Here is a 14,886-nt window from a genome sequence, read left to right on the forward strand (position 1 = left end):
TTTCTTACACCATACACAAAAATAAACTCAAAGTGGATGAAAGACCTCAATGTAAGACAGGAAGCCATCAAGATCCTTAAGGAGAAAGCAGGCAAAAACCTCTTTGATCTTGCCCGCAGCAACTTCTTACTCAACACGTCTCCAGAGGCAAGGGAAACAAAAGCAAAAGTGAACTACTGGGACCTCATTAAAATAAAAAGCTTCTGCACAGCAAAGGAAACAATCAGCAAAACTGAAAGGCAACCGACAGAATGGGAGAAGATATTTGCAAATGACATATCAGATAAAGGGTTAGTATCCAAAATCTACAAAGAACTTATCAAACTCAACACCCAAGAAACAAGTAAGTCAGTGAAGAAATGGGCAAAAGACATGAATAGACGCTTCTCCAAGGAAGACATCCAGATGGCCAACCGACACATGAAAAAATGCTCCACATCACTCATCATCAGGGAAATATAAATCAAAACCACAATGAGATACCACATTACACCTGTCAGAATGGCTAACATTAACAACTCAGGCAACAACAGATGTTGGCGAGGATGTGGAGAAAGAGGATCTCTTTTGCATTGTTGGTGGCAATGCAAGCTGGTGCAGCCACTCTGGAAAACAGTATGGAGGTTCCTCAAAAAAACTAAAAACAGAACTACCCATGACCCAGCAATTGCACTACTAGGCATTTATCCACGGGATACAGGTGTGCTGTTTCAAAGGGACACATGCAACCTCATGTTTATAGCAGCACTATCAATAGCCAAAGTATGGAAAGAGCCCAAATGTCCATCAAAGGATGAATGGATAAAGAAGATGTGGTAAAAAAAAAAAAAAAAATGTGGTATATGAATTCAATGGAGTATTACTTGGCAATCAAAAGAATGAAATCTTGCCATTTACAACTACGTGGATGGAACTGGAGGGTACTATGCTAAGTGAAATTAGTCAGAGAAAGACAAAAATCATAGGACCTCACTCACATAAGGAATTTAAGAGACAAAACAGATGAACATAAGGGAAGGGAAACAAAAATAATTTAAAATAGGGAGGGGGACAAAACAGAAGAGACTCATAAATATGGAGAACAAACTGAGGGTTGCTGGAGGGGTTGTGGGAGGGGGGATGGGCTAAATGGGTAAGGGGCACTAAGGAATCTACTGAAATCATTGTTTCACTATATGCTAACTAGTTTGGATGTAAATTTTAAAAAACAAAAAATTAAATTAAAAAAAAAAAGAAAGTAAATCCTAGGAGTTCTCATTACAAGAAAAAAATTTTTCTCCCTTTTTGTTTCCTTTCTTCTTAATGTATCTACATAAGGTGGATATTAACTGAATTCACTGTGGTAATGTCACAACGTGCAAATCAAGCCATCATGCTGTACCCCTTTTAAGCTTATACAGTGACGTACATCAATTATTTCTCAGTAAAAATGGGGGGAAAAAAAGAAGCTAATGCAAATGGTGTAATTTTTATTCCCATTCAAGGTCACAGCCCCCTGTTTCTATTCAAGGATCCCTAGGTTAAGAAACTCTACTTTCAAATGGTAGCTACATTTGTGGTGAGCATAGTATAAGGTACAGTCATCGAAATCACCATGTTGTACACCTGAAACTACTGTGACATTGTATCAACTATGCTCCAATTAAAAAAAAAAAGGTTTAACAAATTTTAAATAAAAATTAAGGCTGATTTAAAAAAAAAAAAGCCTCTACTCTAAATTCAAAGAGTTTCCTTAAGGCTTAATCCAGGGTAACCTTCGGTTCTCTAAATATATTATTTCAGATTCCTTGGATTTTAACACCATCCATACGCTGGTGAACAAATTAATATATGCATATCCAATCTTTCTCAAGAACTCTAGACCCTTACAGCCAGCTGCTCACTTGCTGTCTCCGCCTGGATGTCATCACCAATATGCATCAAATGCACCTCCTGATGTTCTCCCCTTGCACTAACACAAAAGTCTAAATTCCAGGAAAGCCTTGAATGAACTGGCTCCTCCCTCAAACTCATCTACTTTCCTCACCATTACCTGCCACCCCCAGTCACCACCCACCAGCCATACTGGTGCCTTTTTTTTTCTCTGTGAATGCCAAGACATTGGCCAGCTCCAAAACTTTGTACTTCCCCTTCCTCCTTCGGGGACTCACTCCCAGTTCTTTGCCAGGCTGGCCCATCTCAACCATCTGGCCTTTCCTGGCCACCTACCTACCAAGGGAACTTTTACAACCCCTACTCCCACTGCACCACTTATTTTCAACCCCACCAACCTGTTGAGGTTTTTTTTTTTCTTCTTTTCCTTGCCTTCAGAAGCACTTGCAACAATTTATAATTATCTTGTTTCCTTATTTATAGATCATTTCCTCACTAGAACATAAGTGCCATGTTCCACTGTCCACTGCAGTATTCCCAGTGCCTGAGATAGTGCCTGGCCCTTTTGGAGCCTGAATCAATGATGAATGAACCCTCACTCTAACACACAGAATGTTTGTTCTAAAGTTTCTCCCTATGTGAACTGTTGGTATGTGGTAGCACTGAGTACAGGTATGAAAGGATCCCTGCCTTCACCACATCCAACAGCAATAGGCCAAACAAACCCCAGAAGTCCAGATTTCGTATTTCGATCCACCAACAGGTAAAACATTCTAAACCAAAAGGACCCCAGCTTTCACCAAGTGGCTTTGTTGAGCAGAGAAGGAAATCCAGGACAGAGAGCAGGGGCAGTGCTTAATCCTTGAAGCGTAAAGACCTAGACCTTCCATTCCCAAAAAGGAAACCCAGAATATGCTTCCAATGCCTGCTAATGCCATCCCAACACAGACAATACTCCAGGACTAAATTCGTAATTCCAGATGCCTATTGTAGATTTCCACTTAAGTCCCGTCTGCACTTCAGGTTCATATATTGGATTGAATTCTGTCCTTTCTCTCCCTCTTAAAGAGGCTACTGCTCTTTCTCCTTCTACATTCCCTTCTCCCAGAGAAATGATACCACCAGCTACCATCAATCAGCCCAGGTAGGAAAGACGTCCTCATTTCCTAAATTCAGTGGGTTACACTGCCTCCTGAACAGCTTTGGAATTCGTTCTCCCTTCTTTATGGCACTGCCACTGACTTGTTCCATCCCTAACCACCTGACACTAATTCTCCATCTCCAGGTCTGTGGGAGTGGCTCTTCCCCTGCAGAAGGCACCACCGCTGCCTGGACTTGGGGCTTCCCTGTGCACACCCCTCCTAGCTCACACCTCAAGGCCGCTAGAGCAGGGCCTGGTCCTCGGGCTCCCCGACTGGTACCTTGGCGGGGTTGGTCAAGACCTCCTTCATGTACTCAGCCACAGTGATGGGGCCAGTTGCTTTGATTTTGTACACAAGATGCCGCAGCATTGGTGTCACCTGGTTTTCTGCCGGCTCTCTCCCGGAACTGAAGTATTTCCCTCTCCAAAAACAGGGAATGACTGCGAAAAACAGTTAAACGGGACCATGAAAAAAATCTTAGTTTCTCTGCAAGTGCAAGCAGCCTGAGTGCTTCCGAAGCAGCTGCGTTAACTCTTAACCTCGCACGAAGCAAGCCCACCAGGCGCCGGCAGGAACGCACAGTGCCCGCGAGCAGCCATTTGGGGTCTGAGGCTGGACTCGTCTGCACCTCAAAACCCCCAAGAGGCGTCCTGCACCCCAGGAGCGCCCAACTGAGGAAAGCACCCCAGACAGTCTCTACCGCAACCGGGGCTCCGGCGAGGCGAACGCTTACCCGCGCGAGCCGCGGAGCACAGCGGCCCCACGCCTACCCTTGCAAGGACTCTCATGCCGAACTTCGCAGGCTGCAGCGCGCAGTCCCGGGGTGTGGAGTAAAGCCATTTCCGGGAGAGGGCCCGCCCCTGCAGGAAGTACGTCACTCAGGCAAACGAAAGGAGGCTCTGGGCTGTTTGCGCGTGCAATGCTGGTAATGGCGGCCGCCAGGAAGCCTTTGGAGTTCCATGCCAAGCGGCCCTGGGGCGGAGAGGAGGCAGTAGAAGATCCGGACGAGGACAGCGAAGAGGATAACGATGAAGCCGAAAATGGGTTCTCTCTGGAGGAAGTATTACGGCTTGGAGGCACCAAGGTAATGGCCTCGGACTCAGACAAGGGGACAGAGGCGCCCGGGGTGGACTCGCAAGTGATCCGGCGAGTGGCGTGGGAGGGTGTCCTGAACCCCGATTCCAGCTTCGAAACTGTGTTGTGCCCTTCCTGTACTTCTTTTCCACTGCTCTCTACGAGAGAAGAGTGCTTTAGAATTGAACGTGTTTACGCTGTGGCCTTTCTTAGGATGTAGGTCACTCATTTTCACTGATGGATAATTGGCACTCCATTAGGTCAGAGAGGACTGACCTTTTTTGGGTCCTGACATCGTGGCATCAGTGTGCTGTACTCCAGTGCGGTTGGAACGTTAACTTCTGTCCTCACGGAGTACATGCACGTGTTTACTGTGCGCTCTAGAAGCCTTCTGCGCTCTTGGAATTTACATCCTAATTAAGGAAAAGAAACAGTAACCAACTTTTGAATGCATAGAACGTCGGATGCTGAGTAGTGCCACGGAGAAAAAGAAAACCAGAAAAGAAAATCAGAAAAGGGTAAAGAGTGGGAAGGGCGTAACAGTTTCACATGAGGTGATCGGGAACTCATCACGGAGATGTTTAGGCATAAAACTAGGAAAGAAAGGAGTGAGCCATGCTGCTCTCTCAACAACAAAAATGTCAAGTGTAGCTGAGGCCCAGTGAGGTAAGGAGAGAGTGTAAAAAATGAAGTAAGAGAGGTAAGAATGTAGGCCTGTCTCTGGGTTTGATGGAAAACCTTAAAAGGTTTGGAGCAAATACCTGGCAGAATTTAGCTTATTTTTTTAGTAAATGTTTGAGACTATAGCTTGGGGAGGGGGAGACATGGGGGCAGGAGAAATGCAATTTACAGGGGCAGATTGACAATTTTCCCTGTACTTGGGTTGTATTTAATTTTTGAATATATAATATTTCCGATGTTACAAAAAGGTTCTCTTAAAAAGGAGGAGTACACGGTAAAAAGTCTTTCCCACTTTTATGTCCAGCCATGCAATTTCCTTTCCATTATTTTTATGTGTCTTGGATATCTTCCAAGCAAACACACAACACAGGTTCTTTTTTACACAAAAGATACCATATTGTATAATATTTTGTGTGTCTTTTTTTTCTTGCTGTCTTGAAGATTTTTCCCTATCAGTATATGCAGTTGTGTCACTGGTTTTATTGGTTTTATGCCTGCATAAATCGTTGTTTAATCTGTCTAACCAGCCATTTATTGTGGGTTGTCAACTTTTTGCTATCTTAAATAATGCTTCAGTGAATACCTTGAAAATAAATCCTTTCCCACATTGTAGTGTTATGTATAACCTAAATTGATAGAAATGGAACTGCTGGATCGAAGGAAGTGTGTCTTGTATTTTGATTTGAAGGTAGCAAATTGCCCTCTATAGAGGTTGTGCTAGTTTGCATTTCCATCAACCATGTAGGAAAATGCCTGTTCCTCACACTCTCCCCAGCACCAGCTGTCATAATTTTATCTTTGCTCATCTGACACATTAGAAAATCGTGGTGGTTTTAAATCTATTTTTCTTTTAATGTTTTATTCATTTTGGGGAGAGAGTGCACACAAGCAGGGTAGAGGCAGAGAGGGAGACAGGATCTGAAGCAGGCTGTGTGCTGACAGTACAGATTCATTTGACGTGGGGCTCGAATCCATGAACCGTGAAACCATGACCTGAGCCAAAGCCAGATACCCAACAAACTGAGCCACCCAGGCGCCCCATAATTTGGATTTTTCTTAATGTCAGTGAGGTTGAGCATCCTTTCATATTTTGAAAAAAATACATTTTTCTCTGTGAACCATTTGTTTATATCCTTTGCAAATCTTTCTTTTTGGTTGTCACTTCCTTAATTGACATGTAGGAACTTTTGTATTAAATATTAAGCCCAATTACTTTGATGTCAGTTGCCATTACTTTTTTCCCCATATTTGTGTTTTGACTTTTGCATGTTTTCTATGAATGACAATCATACCCATCTTTGCCTTTAAAGGCCTGCAGTTTACGTCAGATTTGGAAAGATTTTCTCTACTCTGAAATTATTTGAATTACAGTGTGCATCCTCCTATTTATGGTTTTATTTTTCACATAAATCTTTAATTCATCAAGTATTTATTTGGTTGTGGGGTGGGAGCCCAGGCAATACCATGGTAATTGAATTTAATTGCTTTTGAAGATACAGATTTCAAATTAACTTTTGAAACTTACCTAAACTGTTGGATTTGTAATTTAAACTTTCTTATGTTTTAATGCAGCAAGATTACCTTATGCTGGCTACCTTGGATGAAAATGAGGAAGTGGTGGATGGAGGCAAAAAAGGAGCAATTGATGACCTTCAGCAAGGTGAATTAGAAGCATTTATTCAAAATCTTAGTTTGGCCAAGTATGCAAAAGCTTTCTTAGTTGAAGAAGATGAACCAGCTAAAAAAGAAAATGCAAGCGAATCTAAAGTAGATAAAAAAAAGCAAAACGCAGCAGAAAGTGAAAGGACATCACTCGGTAAGGTGAAGAATAAGAAGAGGCCAGAACAGCATTCTGGTGAGAACAACAGTGCCACACCAAAAGTTAAGAAAGATAAACAACAGGACATCTTTGAATTTTGTGAGAGACAGACATTGTTGCTCAAGCCTGGAGGCAAATGGTATGATCTAGAATACAGCAACGAGTATTCTTTGGAACCCCAGCCTCGGGATGTTGTGTCTCAGTACAAAACCTTAGCTCAGAAATTGTATGAGCATGAAATCAACTTATTCAAAAATAAGACAAATAATCAAAAGGGAGCTGCTTCTACCTGGATGAAGGCAATTGTGTCATCAGGGACGCTAGGTGACAGGATGGCAGCCATGATTCTTCTTATTCAGGATGATGCTATTCACACACTGCAGTTTGTAGAAACTCTTGTGAGCCTTGTTAAAAAGAAGGGTAGCAAACAGCAGTGCCTCATGGCTTTGGATACTTTCAAAGAGTTACTGATTACAGACCTTTTGCCAGACAGTCGGAAACTACGGATTTTCAGCCAGCATCCTTTCAACAAACTGGAACAGTTGTCCAGTGGCAATAAGGACTCAAGAGATAGAAGGCTGATATTATGGTATTTTGAACACCAGCTGAAACATTTAGTGGCTGAATTTGTGCAGGTCTTAGAAACTTTAAGTCATGATTCATTAGTGGCCACTAAAACTCGAGCCCTCGTGGTAGCTCATGAACTTCTTTGCAACAAACCAGAGGAAGAAAAGGCTCTTCTTGTGCAGGTGGTAAATAAACTGGGAGATCCTCAGAACAGAATAGCCACAAAAGCCTCCCATCTGTTAGAGACCTTGCTTTCTAAACATCCAAATATGAAAGGAGTTGTATGTGGCGAAGTAGAAAGACTGCTCTTTCGCTCAAATATCAGCTCCAAAGCACAATATTATGCAATTTGCTTTTTAAATCAAATGGTCCTTTCCCATGAAGAAAGTGAATTAGCTAATAAATTAATTACTCTTTATTTTTGTTTTTTTCGGACTTGTATCAAGAAAAAAGATATTGAATCAAAAATGCTTAGTGCCCTTTTAACAGGAGTAAACAGAGCATACCCTTATGCCCAGACTGGTGATGACAAAGTGAGGGAGCAGGTTGACACGCTCTTTAAAGTGCTACATGTTGTGAATTTTAATACCAGCGTCCAGGCTTTAATGTTGCTTTTTCAAGTAATGAATTCTCAGCAGACAATATCAGATCGATATTATGCAGCATTATATAGGTAAGTACATACCATTAATGACATGATTTAGTAATAACGTGATTTAATATACAGCACCTGTGCCCCACTTTGGGGAAAAAGACTTAGAAAACTGGATTTTAGGCCACCCTCCTCAGCAACTTGCTAATCACCGACTTTGAGTAAGTCACTTAATCTTTGTTTCCTTCTTGGAAAACTGTTAAATGTTTTGCATACATTACTTTTTGTTTTAAGAAGTTGTTAAAATTCATAAGAATACCCTCCCCAAAGAAAGCATCCATATCCTACCACCTAATATTTCAACTTTAACATTTTGCTATATTTGTTTTAAATCTTTCAAATATTAAAAAATTAGAACTGCTGGGGCACCTGAGTAGCTCAGTCCGTTAAGTATCCTGCTCTTGGTTTTGGCTCAGGTCGTGATCTTGTGGTTCATTGAGATCAAGCCCCATGTCAGGCTCTATGCTGACAGCGAGGAACCTGCTTGGGATTCTCTCTGCCCCTCCCCAGTTCACATGCATACCCTCTCTGTCTCAAAAATAAACTTTAAAAAGTAAAGGAAATTTAAAAAATTAGAACTGCGGTTAAAATTTCCTGCCACTCCCATCCTCAGCCCTATATTTCTTCCCCCTGCCCTTCACACAGCCATTTAGTAATTCATTCAACAGGAATTTTTTTTTTTGAGTGCCATCTATATGCTGGACACTGTTATAAGTGCTCCAGCTATAGCACTGAACAAAATTCCTACTCCTAGAGGTGCTTACGTTTATAATGGGGAAGACAGATGGTACATAAGAAAGTCTGTTATGAAAAAAAAAAAAAAGAAAGTCTGTTAGGAAGGGTTAGGGTTGCATTTTGGGAATTTTTTAGTTATTAGAATTAAGATTTTGTTTACTGAATTTTGCAGTTGTCCTGACAGCTATTGAGGGGTGGTATTTTGAACAGTGTATAAACAAACACTTTGGAACTGTTCAAGTATACCAACAAGCTGTATGTTCCTTTTTTTTTTTTTTTTTTTTTTTTTTCTTTTTAGAGAAAAAGCGTGAGTGGGGGAGCAGGGCAGAGAGAAGGAGAGACAGAAACTTAAGGAGGCTCCACACCCAGCACGGAGCCTGACGCATGGCTCAGTCCTGCGACCCTGGGATTAGGACCTGAGCTGAAATCAAGAGTCGGACACTTAACTGACTGAGCCATCTAGGCACCCCTATGTTCCTTTCTAATTCATTTTACTAATTTTACATACATGTATTTTATAAGAAATACAATGTGCTAATTAGTATTTTGAACTTAAGACCCAGTGCCTGGCTTTGAGTCCCAGCCATTAGTTTTCTATGTAACTTTGGACAAATTACTTAATCCTCTTTAAAACCCTGTTGGTAAACATGATTGATCCCATTTTTCTGTGGCCCAGTGTGTCTGTAAAATGGAAAGGAGTGCACCTATCCTGTAGGGTTAATTGTTCTAAAACTTCCCAAGGTTACATAGCTAAAAAATGACAGAACTGGGGCTTTATTGAGTCCATGTATATGTTAATCCATGTAATCTTCACATGTATGTTAAGTGTTTAATAATGCCTCATATACAGTAAGTGCTCTGCAAGTGTTGGCTGCTATTGTTATTAATGTTACTCACATGAATTTCTTCCTCTTTAACACCTCTCCAGTCTGTGAGGTACAGTGATTTGTGCAAAATCACACAGACATGACAAGGCCAATTGAGATGGCAAATCCTAGTCTGCGAGCTCTGGGAATTCATAATGTTGCACAGTACTGACTGCACTGGTAAACTAAAGAAAATCTAAGAGTCCTTTCCATAACTCCTTAGAGTCTACAATTTTTTTAAGTAATAAAAACTTCTTTACTTTGGAAAGAGTTCCAGGACTGAAAATGTAGAGGTTTCAGGGTCCTAGGGGTTTTTTTTTTGTAACTTTTGATGGTCACAAGAACCTTTTGGACAACGTTTAAAGTCTATTGGAAACATATTTTTCTAATATCCATTTACTATCTCAGTGTTTAACACAACAGTCTAATATCTGAGGAGTACATTCTTAAATTCTTTAAGTTATTGCTTGCCAGGAGCTCTCACAGATGGATCTCCTCAAAGGGCATCTAAGCCTTCTTATAGTATTTTATTTAAGCAGAATTCCCTATAAACAAAAATTCCCTAATATTATTTGAAGGATAAAGGAAACAGATGATTTCGTTTACAAAAATACGATTTATCAAAAACTTCCAGAGCATGTTCTCTGCCAAATGGTGGGGACACACCTATCTAAACTCTTAAGTGTTTTAAAAAATGAGTCATAAAACAGATGGAAATACTGAAAATTTTAAATGTGAAGAGAGAAAATTGAATATCAAAGATTAGATAATATAGGAGATCTCAGAATATCACCAGAATTACAGAACTGACAAATGGGGAAAACTGGGTATGCAGAGCAATGTGAAAATGTTTCACAAGATCAAATATTTCCATTTCTAGTATTAACGGGAAAAAGTTAATAGAAGTGCTTAGAGTAAGAAGTAATACTGCACATGAGCATATACCAAGGATTGTGTTAATTCTGGATATCCTAATGTCTGGAGGGCAAGAACAGTTGAAGCATCTCTAGGATTCAGCAACTAGGATAAAGAGAGAATTATAAAAGTATCATGTTCGGTTTTCTACTCTACATGTATGTTTTTCATTAGAAGTATGTCGAGGCTGCCTCTGGTCCCCAGGTAGGAGGTAGTACTACAAGGATAGGAAGAGCCCTGGTCTAGTCTACTGCTTTCATAAGTCAGTTTTCATTATTTGGTTTTGGATTAGCCTTTCATGTACAGTTTTGTATCTATATAAAAATTAGGCTGTTATCCTAGAGAATGGAGAAACACTTGGAAAAGAAACCCACAAAAAGTCTTTCTCCTGTGATAACTCCCGCCCCCCCCCCACACACACACACACACCCGACACCCCCAAGATCATCATTCTTTCTGTTTTGGTCATTGACTTCCATTTTACCAGAAATGGTCTCTTGTTGTAAAATAAACAGGAAGGTTATCCCTAACTAAGATGAGGTTAGCAGCTGCCTCTGCTGCTGGTTGTGGAGGTATTTTATGAATAAATATTTGCTCTTGTTTTTGTTTTATAGGAAGATGTTGGATCCAGGGTTGATGTTGTGTTCTAAGCAAGCCATGTTTCTTAATCTTGTCTACAAGTCTCTGAAAGCGGACATCGTGTTGCGCAGGGTCAAGGCTTTTGTGAAGAGGTTACTCCAAGTTACTTGCGAACAGATGCCACCATTCATATGTGGAGCTTTATATCTTGTGTCGGAGATCCTTAAAGCAAAACCAGGTTTAAGAAGCCAACTAGATGATCATCCGGTATATTTCACAACTGCTTTTTAAATCGAGTGGGTTCTGAAATATATTGGTATTTTCTTCTTTGCTTCAATAACTTAGTTCTCTGGAGCATGAACAAGTGTGAGTCCTGGATTTGGACAGACCTAGATTTTAATCCCAGGTGTACAGTTTACTAGGTGGGCATGTTGCTTGATCCTTTACTCATAATAAACTGTACTAAACTAAAATTATGTGAGGTGGTTATAGATAGTTACAGAGCTAGTAGATCTCTTAAACCTGTTTCCTTGGTTGTGAAATAGACATATCAGCACCTACTTCATAGGGTTATTTATAAAACGTCAGAAATTTGAGGGTTGAATGTTTTCATGTAAAAAAAACAAAAAAAAAATCCCCAAAGTCTTCAGGGAATTGAAAACTTAATTCCTTTTACATTTAGGAAAAAGAACATGGAATCCTCTCATTATGAATTTGATTGATGGAACTTTCATGTTTCACCATTATTGCAATAAGTGGATCTTCTTCAGAACTCCCTCACTTAACTAAATACAGACTTTCAGCTGATTAATGTACATTTATTAAAACATTGTTTTAGGAGTCTGATGAAGAGAAATTTATTGACATAGGAGATGATGAAGACACAGAACAATTCACTGATGCAGATAAAGAAACAGATATAGTAAAAAAAGCTGAGACAGAAGAAACTGTGTCTGACGGTCCTGTGGGGACAAAAAAATCAGAGTCTGCTTCTTGGGTGCACTTTGATAATTTGAAAGGTGAGTTTCTTAATCTTCAAATTTTTCTCTTGAACTTTTAAACCAGGGAATTGGATTCCCCTTTGATCTTAATAGAAATTAATAGTATACCATTTTAGAAGACCTCAGTATTTCTTTTTTTAAAGTAGAGCTTTTATAACCAGATATATTCAGGAACTTAGAACTAAATTTTTAATATAGTGAATCACTGATACGTTTATTAATAGTATAGATAATAGCACATTTTAAAGTAATTTAGATCTTAAAAATTAAAGCAAATACCTTTTGGAAATGCAGCCTCTTCATTTGAGGCTCTAAAAGAAAAGCACACTAACCTTGGAGATTAAGAAATGGGCCAGATCCATTTCTTCAAACTTGTCGTGGGACTCTTAGTCAAATTATTTCATCTCCCCAGACTTCAGTTTGCCTGTGAAATGTAAAAGAGAAGTATGATAGCAAGCAGGAAAGTTTTTAAAAGAATCCATCAGAAAGATGATGAGCATGTACATTGTGAAGTAGAGACATTGTGATGTGTTCTGAAAGTTCTCTTACATTTTTGATCCTGAGTTTCTGCAAACATGAAGATAATGTAAAACTTGTTCAGAGTGAGAATTATTTTTGCACATAATTTAATAACAAATATTCAGTGCTCTTAAAGTTCTGAAAGAATTTAGACGTATTTCATCGTCAGGTTATTTGCCATTTTAACACTAATGACCTAATTGACCCAGATTTGGGTACCTTTTGCTGCCTGGTTTATTCAGTTTGCTGTTTCAAGGTAGCAAATGCTATTTTGGGTACCATAACTAATTCTCGTTGGGGCTTAGAATTTTTAATCTAGGTAGATACCTGGCTAAGAATGTTGAAAATTGCAGTTACATATACACATACATATTATAGTAATTGGAGACAACATTAATGGTGATAGCTTTTAGTGAACTCTTGGGCTGGGAATAAAGCATTTGAGAAATAGTATTTTTTTGTTCTCAGGTGGCAAAAAGTTAAAGACCTATGATCCATTCAGTAGAAACCCTTTGTTCTGTGGAGCTGAAAACACAAGTCTTTGGGAACTCAAAAAGGTAAAGTAATTTTAAATTGTCTTTTAATTCAGTAGTGCTTTCTATTTGCCCTCATGGATTTAACACTTTGGAAGTTTCCATTTTTCTTGTAAATGATAGTGTTTACTTACTTAATTAGTTAATTGGCATAAGGAAGCAATTTGAAGTATGTCACCCAGCTGTAATGCTTTATAACTCATACTTCTGTGGCCTCTGCTAAACGTTAAATTTACACATTTATTTATTTGTTTTAAGTTTATTTAAGAGAGTGTGCATGTGCGCATGGGAGGGGCATAGAGAGGGGAGAGAGAGAATCCCAAGCAGGCTCTGCACTGTCCGCGCAGAGCCCACTGCAGGGCTGAAACTCATGAACTGTGAGATCATGACCTAAGCTGCAATGAAGAGCCGGATGCTTAACCACCTGAGCCATCCAGGCATCCCTAAATTTACGCATTTATACGTTTCTACATTCACATGTAGAAAATCTTAAATAATGCGCATGCAAAATTAATAAATAATAAATATAACATCTTAATAATATTAATAAAAGAAATTGTGTTTTTAGCAGGTTATTGCATATAAGGACTCTATATAAAGGGTGGATTTTCCTTTATGCATTAGATCTTCCTGAGAAGTTTTGTGTAGATAGAACTATTTACAAATATAGTTACTTTTTAAGTGCATTAGAGAAGGGGCACCTGGGTGCCTCCATCCATTAAGTGTCCAACTTCGGCTCAGGTCAAGATCTCACAGTTTTTGAGTTCAAGCCCCGTGTCTGGCTCTGTGCTGACAGCTCAGACCCTGGAGTGTGCTTCAGATTATGTTTCCATCTCTCTCTGCCCCTCCCCTGCTCACACACTCTCTCTCTCAAAAATAAATAAATGTTAAAAAAAAGTTTTTTTAAATAAATGCATTAGAGGAATTAATAAATCCGATAAACTTTCTGTGATACCTTTGGTTAAACAAGTGCTTCATTATAGACTCCTGTGTGTCCTTCACACCTTTTCAATGAGTCTACAAGGTCACAGCTACTTTCATAGTGATACCAAGGCACATTATTTGCCTTTGTAACTGTGTTGACCATGGTACTGATATTAAAATGGATAAAACTGTTTGTGCCTTAGCACACATAGAGACAGTAGCACCATACTGCATTCATGGCCATTATATTCTTCATTACCACTTACTTTCCAAAACAAACCAAAAAAAGCCAGTATCACATAGGAATGATGAAACAGGAAAAATTAGTGATGATCTTTACCCTAGAGTACATGTCTTTTTATGTTTTCTGTGTGCATATACAGCAAGAATCCATAACACACTTGTGCATACCTAAGTAAGTATGAAGGTTTTCTCCTGTCTTAGGAAAAGTACATGTGTAGTTTGTTGTAAGCTCAACTAGCTGCTTTTTTCATGAAAGACTGGCTGACTGATAAACCGGTTATTCAGATTTGGGTATTTGGGAGACATTTTCTTGAAAGTGAATGAAGTGAATCTCTTATTTCAAGTGAAACAGCTGACAGTATTTATGGTCAGTGATAAAATTCAAGCTTTTTTTTTTTTTTTTTAATGTTTATTCACTTTTGAGAGAGAGATAGTGCAGGCGGGGAGGGGCAGAGAGAGAAGGAGACACAGAAACCGAAGCAGTTTCCAGGTTCTGAGCTGTCAGCACAGAGCCCAGTGTGGGTCTCAAACTCATGAACCGCAAGATCATGACCTGAGCTGAAGTCGGACGCTTAGCTGACTGAGCCACCCAGGCACCCCTAAAATTCAAGCCTTTAAGCAAAGACTAAAAGTTTAGAAATCTTGTAACCACCACCTTGAACTAGACATTTTCTCAATATGTAAAAACTTTTCTGATAAAATCAGTGGGATACCACCAGTGTAATTTTTGTGATAATGTAACCAGCATTTGGAAGAACTACATA

General features: G+C 39.5%; 3 protein-coding genes across 7 annotated transcripts in view; 1 reads left to right on the top strand and 2 right to left on the bottom strand.

Moving 5' to 3' along the window:
• NDUFAF7 (NADH:ubiquinone oxidoreductase complex assembly factor 7) overlaps positions 1-3,897 on the bottom strand; it is a 26,517-nt gene extending 22,620 nt beyond the window's left edge. The window contains exons 1-2 of one of the 2 annotated variants that reach the window (XM_042982159.1): positions 3,748-3,897; positions 3,294-3,454 (exon numbers count right to left, since the gene is read on the bottom strand). In XM_042982159.1, the coding sequence (XP_042838093.1) occupies positions 3,294-3,454; positions 3,748-3,802 (216 nt within the window). In that variant the 5' untranslated portion in view covers positions 3,803-3,897. The remainder of the gene's footprint in view (positions 1-3,293; positions 3,455-3,747) is intronic. The other variant, XM_042982160.1, reaches the window with a different exon arrangement.
• The window catches only part of CEBPZ (CCAAT enhancer binding protein zeta), a 22,730-nt gene continuing 11,723 nt past the window's right edge, over positions 3,880-14,886 (top strand). The window contains exons 1-5 of one of the 2 annotated variants that reach the window (XM_007082416.3): positions 3,880-4,098; positions 6,342-7,828; positions 10,938-11,169; positions 11,741-11,921; positions 12,891-12,979. In XM_007082416.3, the coding sequence (XP_007082478.2) occupies positions 3,934-4,098; positions 6,342-7,828; positions 10,938-11,169; positions 11,741-11,921; positions 12,891-12,979 (2,154 nt within the window). In that variant the 5' untranslated portion in view covers positions 3,880-3,933. Of the gene's footprint in view, positions 4,099-4,513; positions 4,607-6,341; positions 7,829-10,937; positions 11,170-11,740; positions 11,922-12,890; positions 12,980-14,886 lie in introns of those variants that run through there. The other variant, XM_042982151.1, reaches the window with a different exon arrangement.
• CEBPZOS (CEBPZ opposite strand) overlaps positions 4,160-14,886 on the bottom strand; it is a 26,700-nt gene continuing 15,973 nt past the window's right edge. For 2 of the 3 annotated variants that reach the window (XR_006215934.1, XR_006215933.1), the window contains 2 exons: positions 12,236-12,327; positions 11,047-11,124 (listed from right to left, as the gene is read on the bottom strand). The gene's annotated coding sequence lies outside the window, so the exon portion shown is untranslated. Of the gene's footprint in view, positions 4,247-11,046; positions 11,125-12,235; positions 12,328-14,886 lie in introns of those variants that run through there. The other variant, XR_006215932.1, reaches the window with a different exon arrangement.

Source organism: Panthera tigris, chromosome A3 (assembly GCF_018350195.1).
Source record: "Panthera tigris isolate Pti1 chromosome A3, P.tigris_Pti1_mat1.1, whole genome shotgun sequence".
NCBI lineage: Eukaryota > Metazoa > Chordata > Mammalia > Carnivora > Felidae > Panthera > Panthera tigris.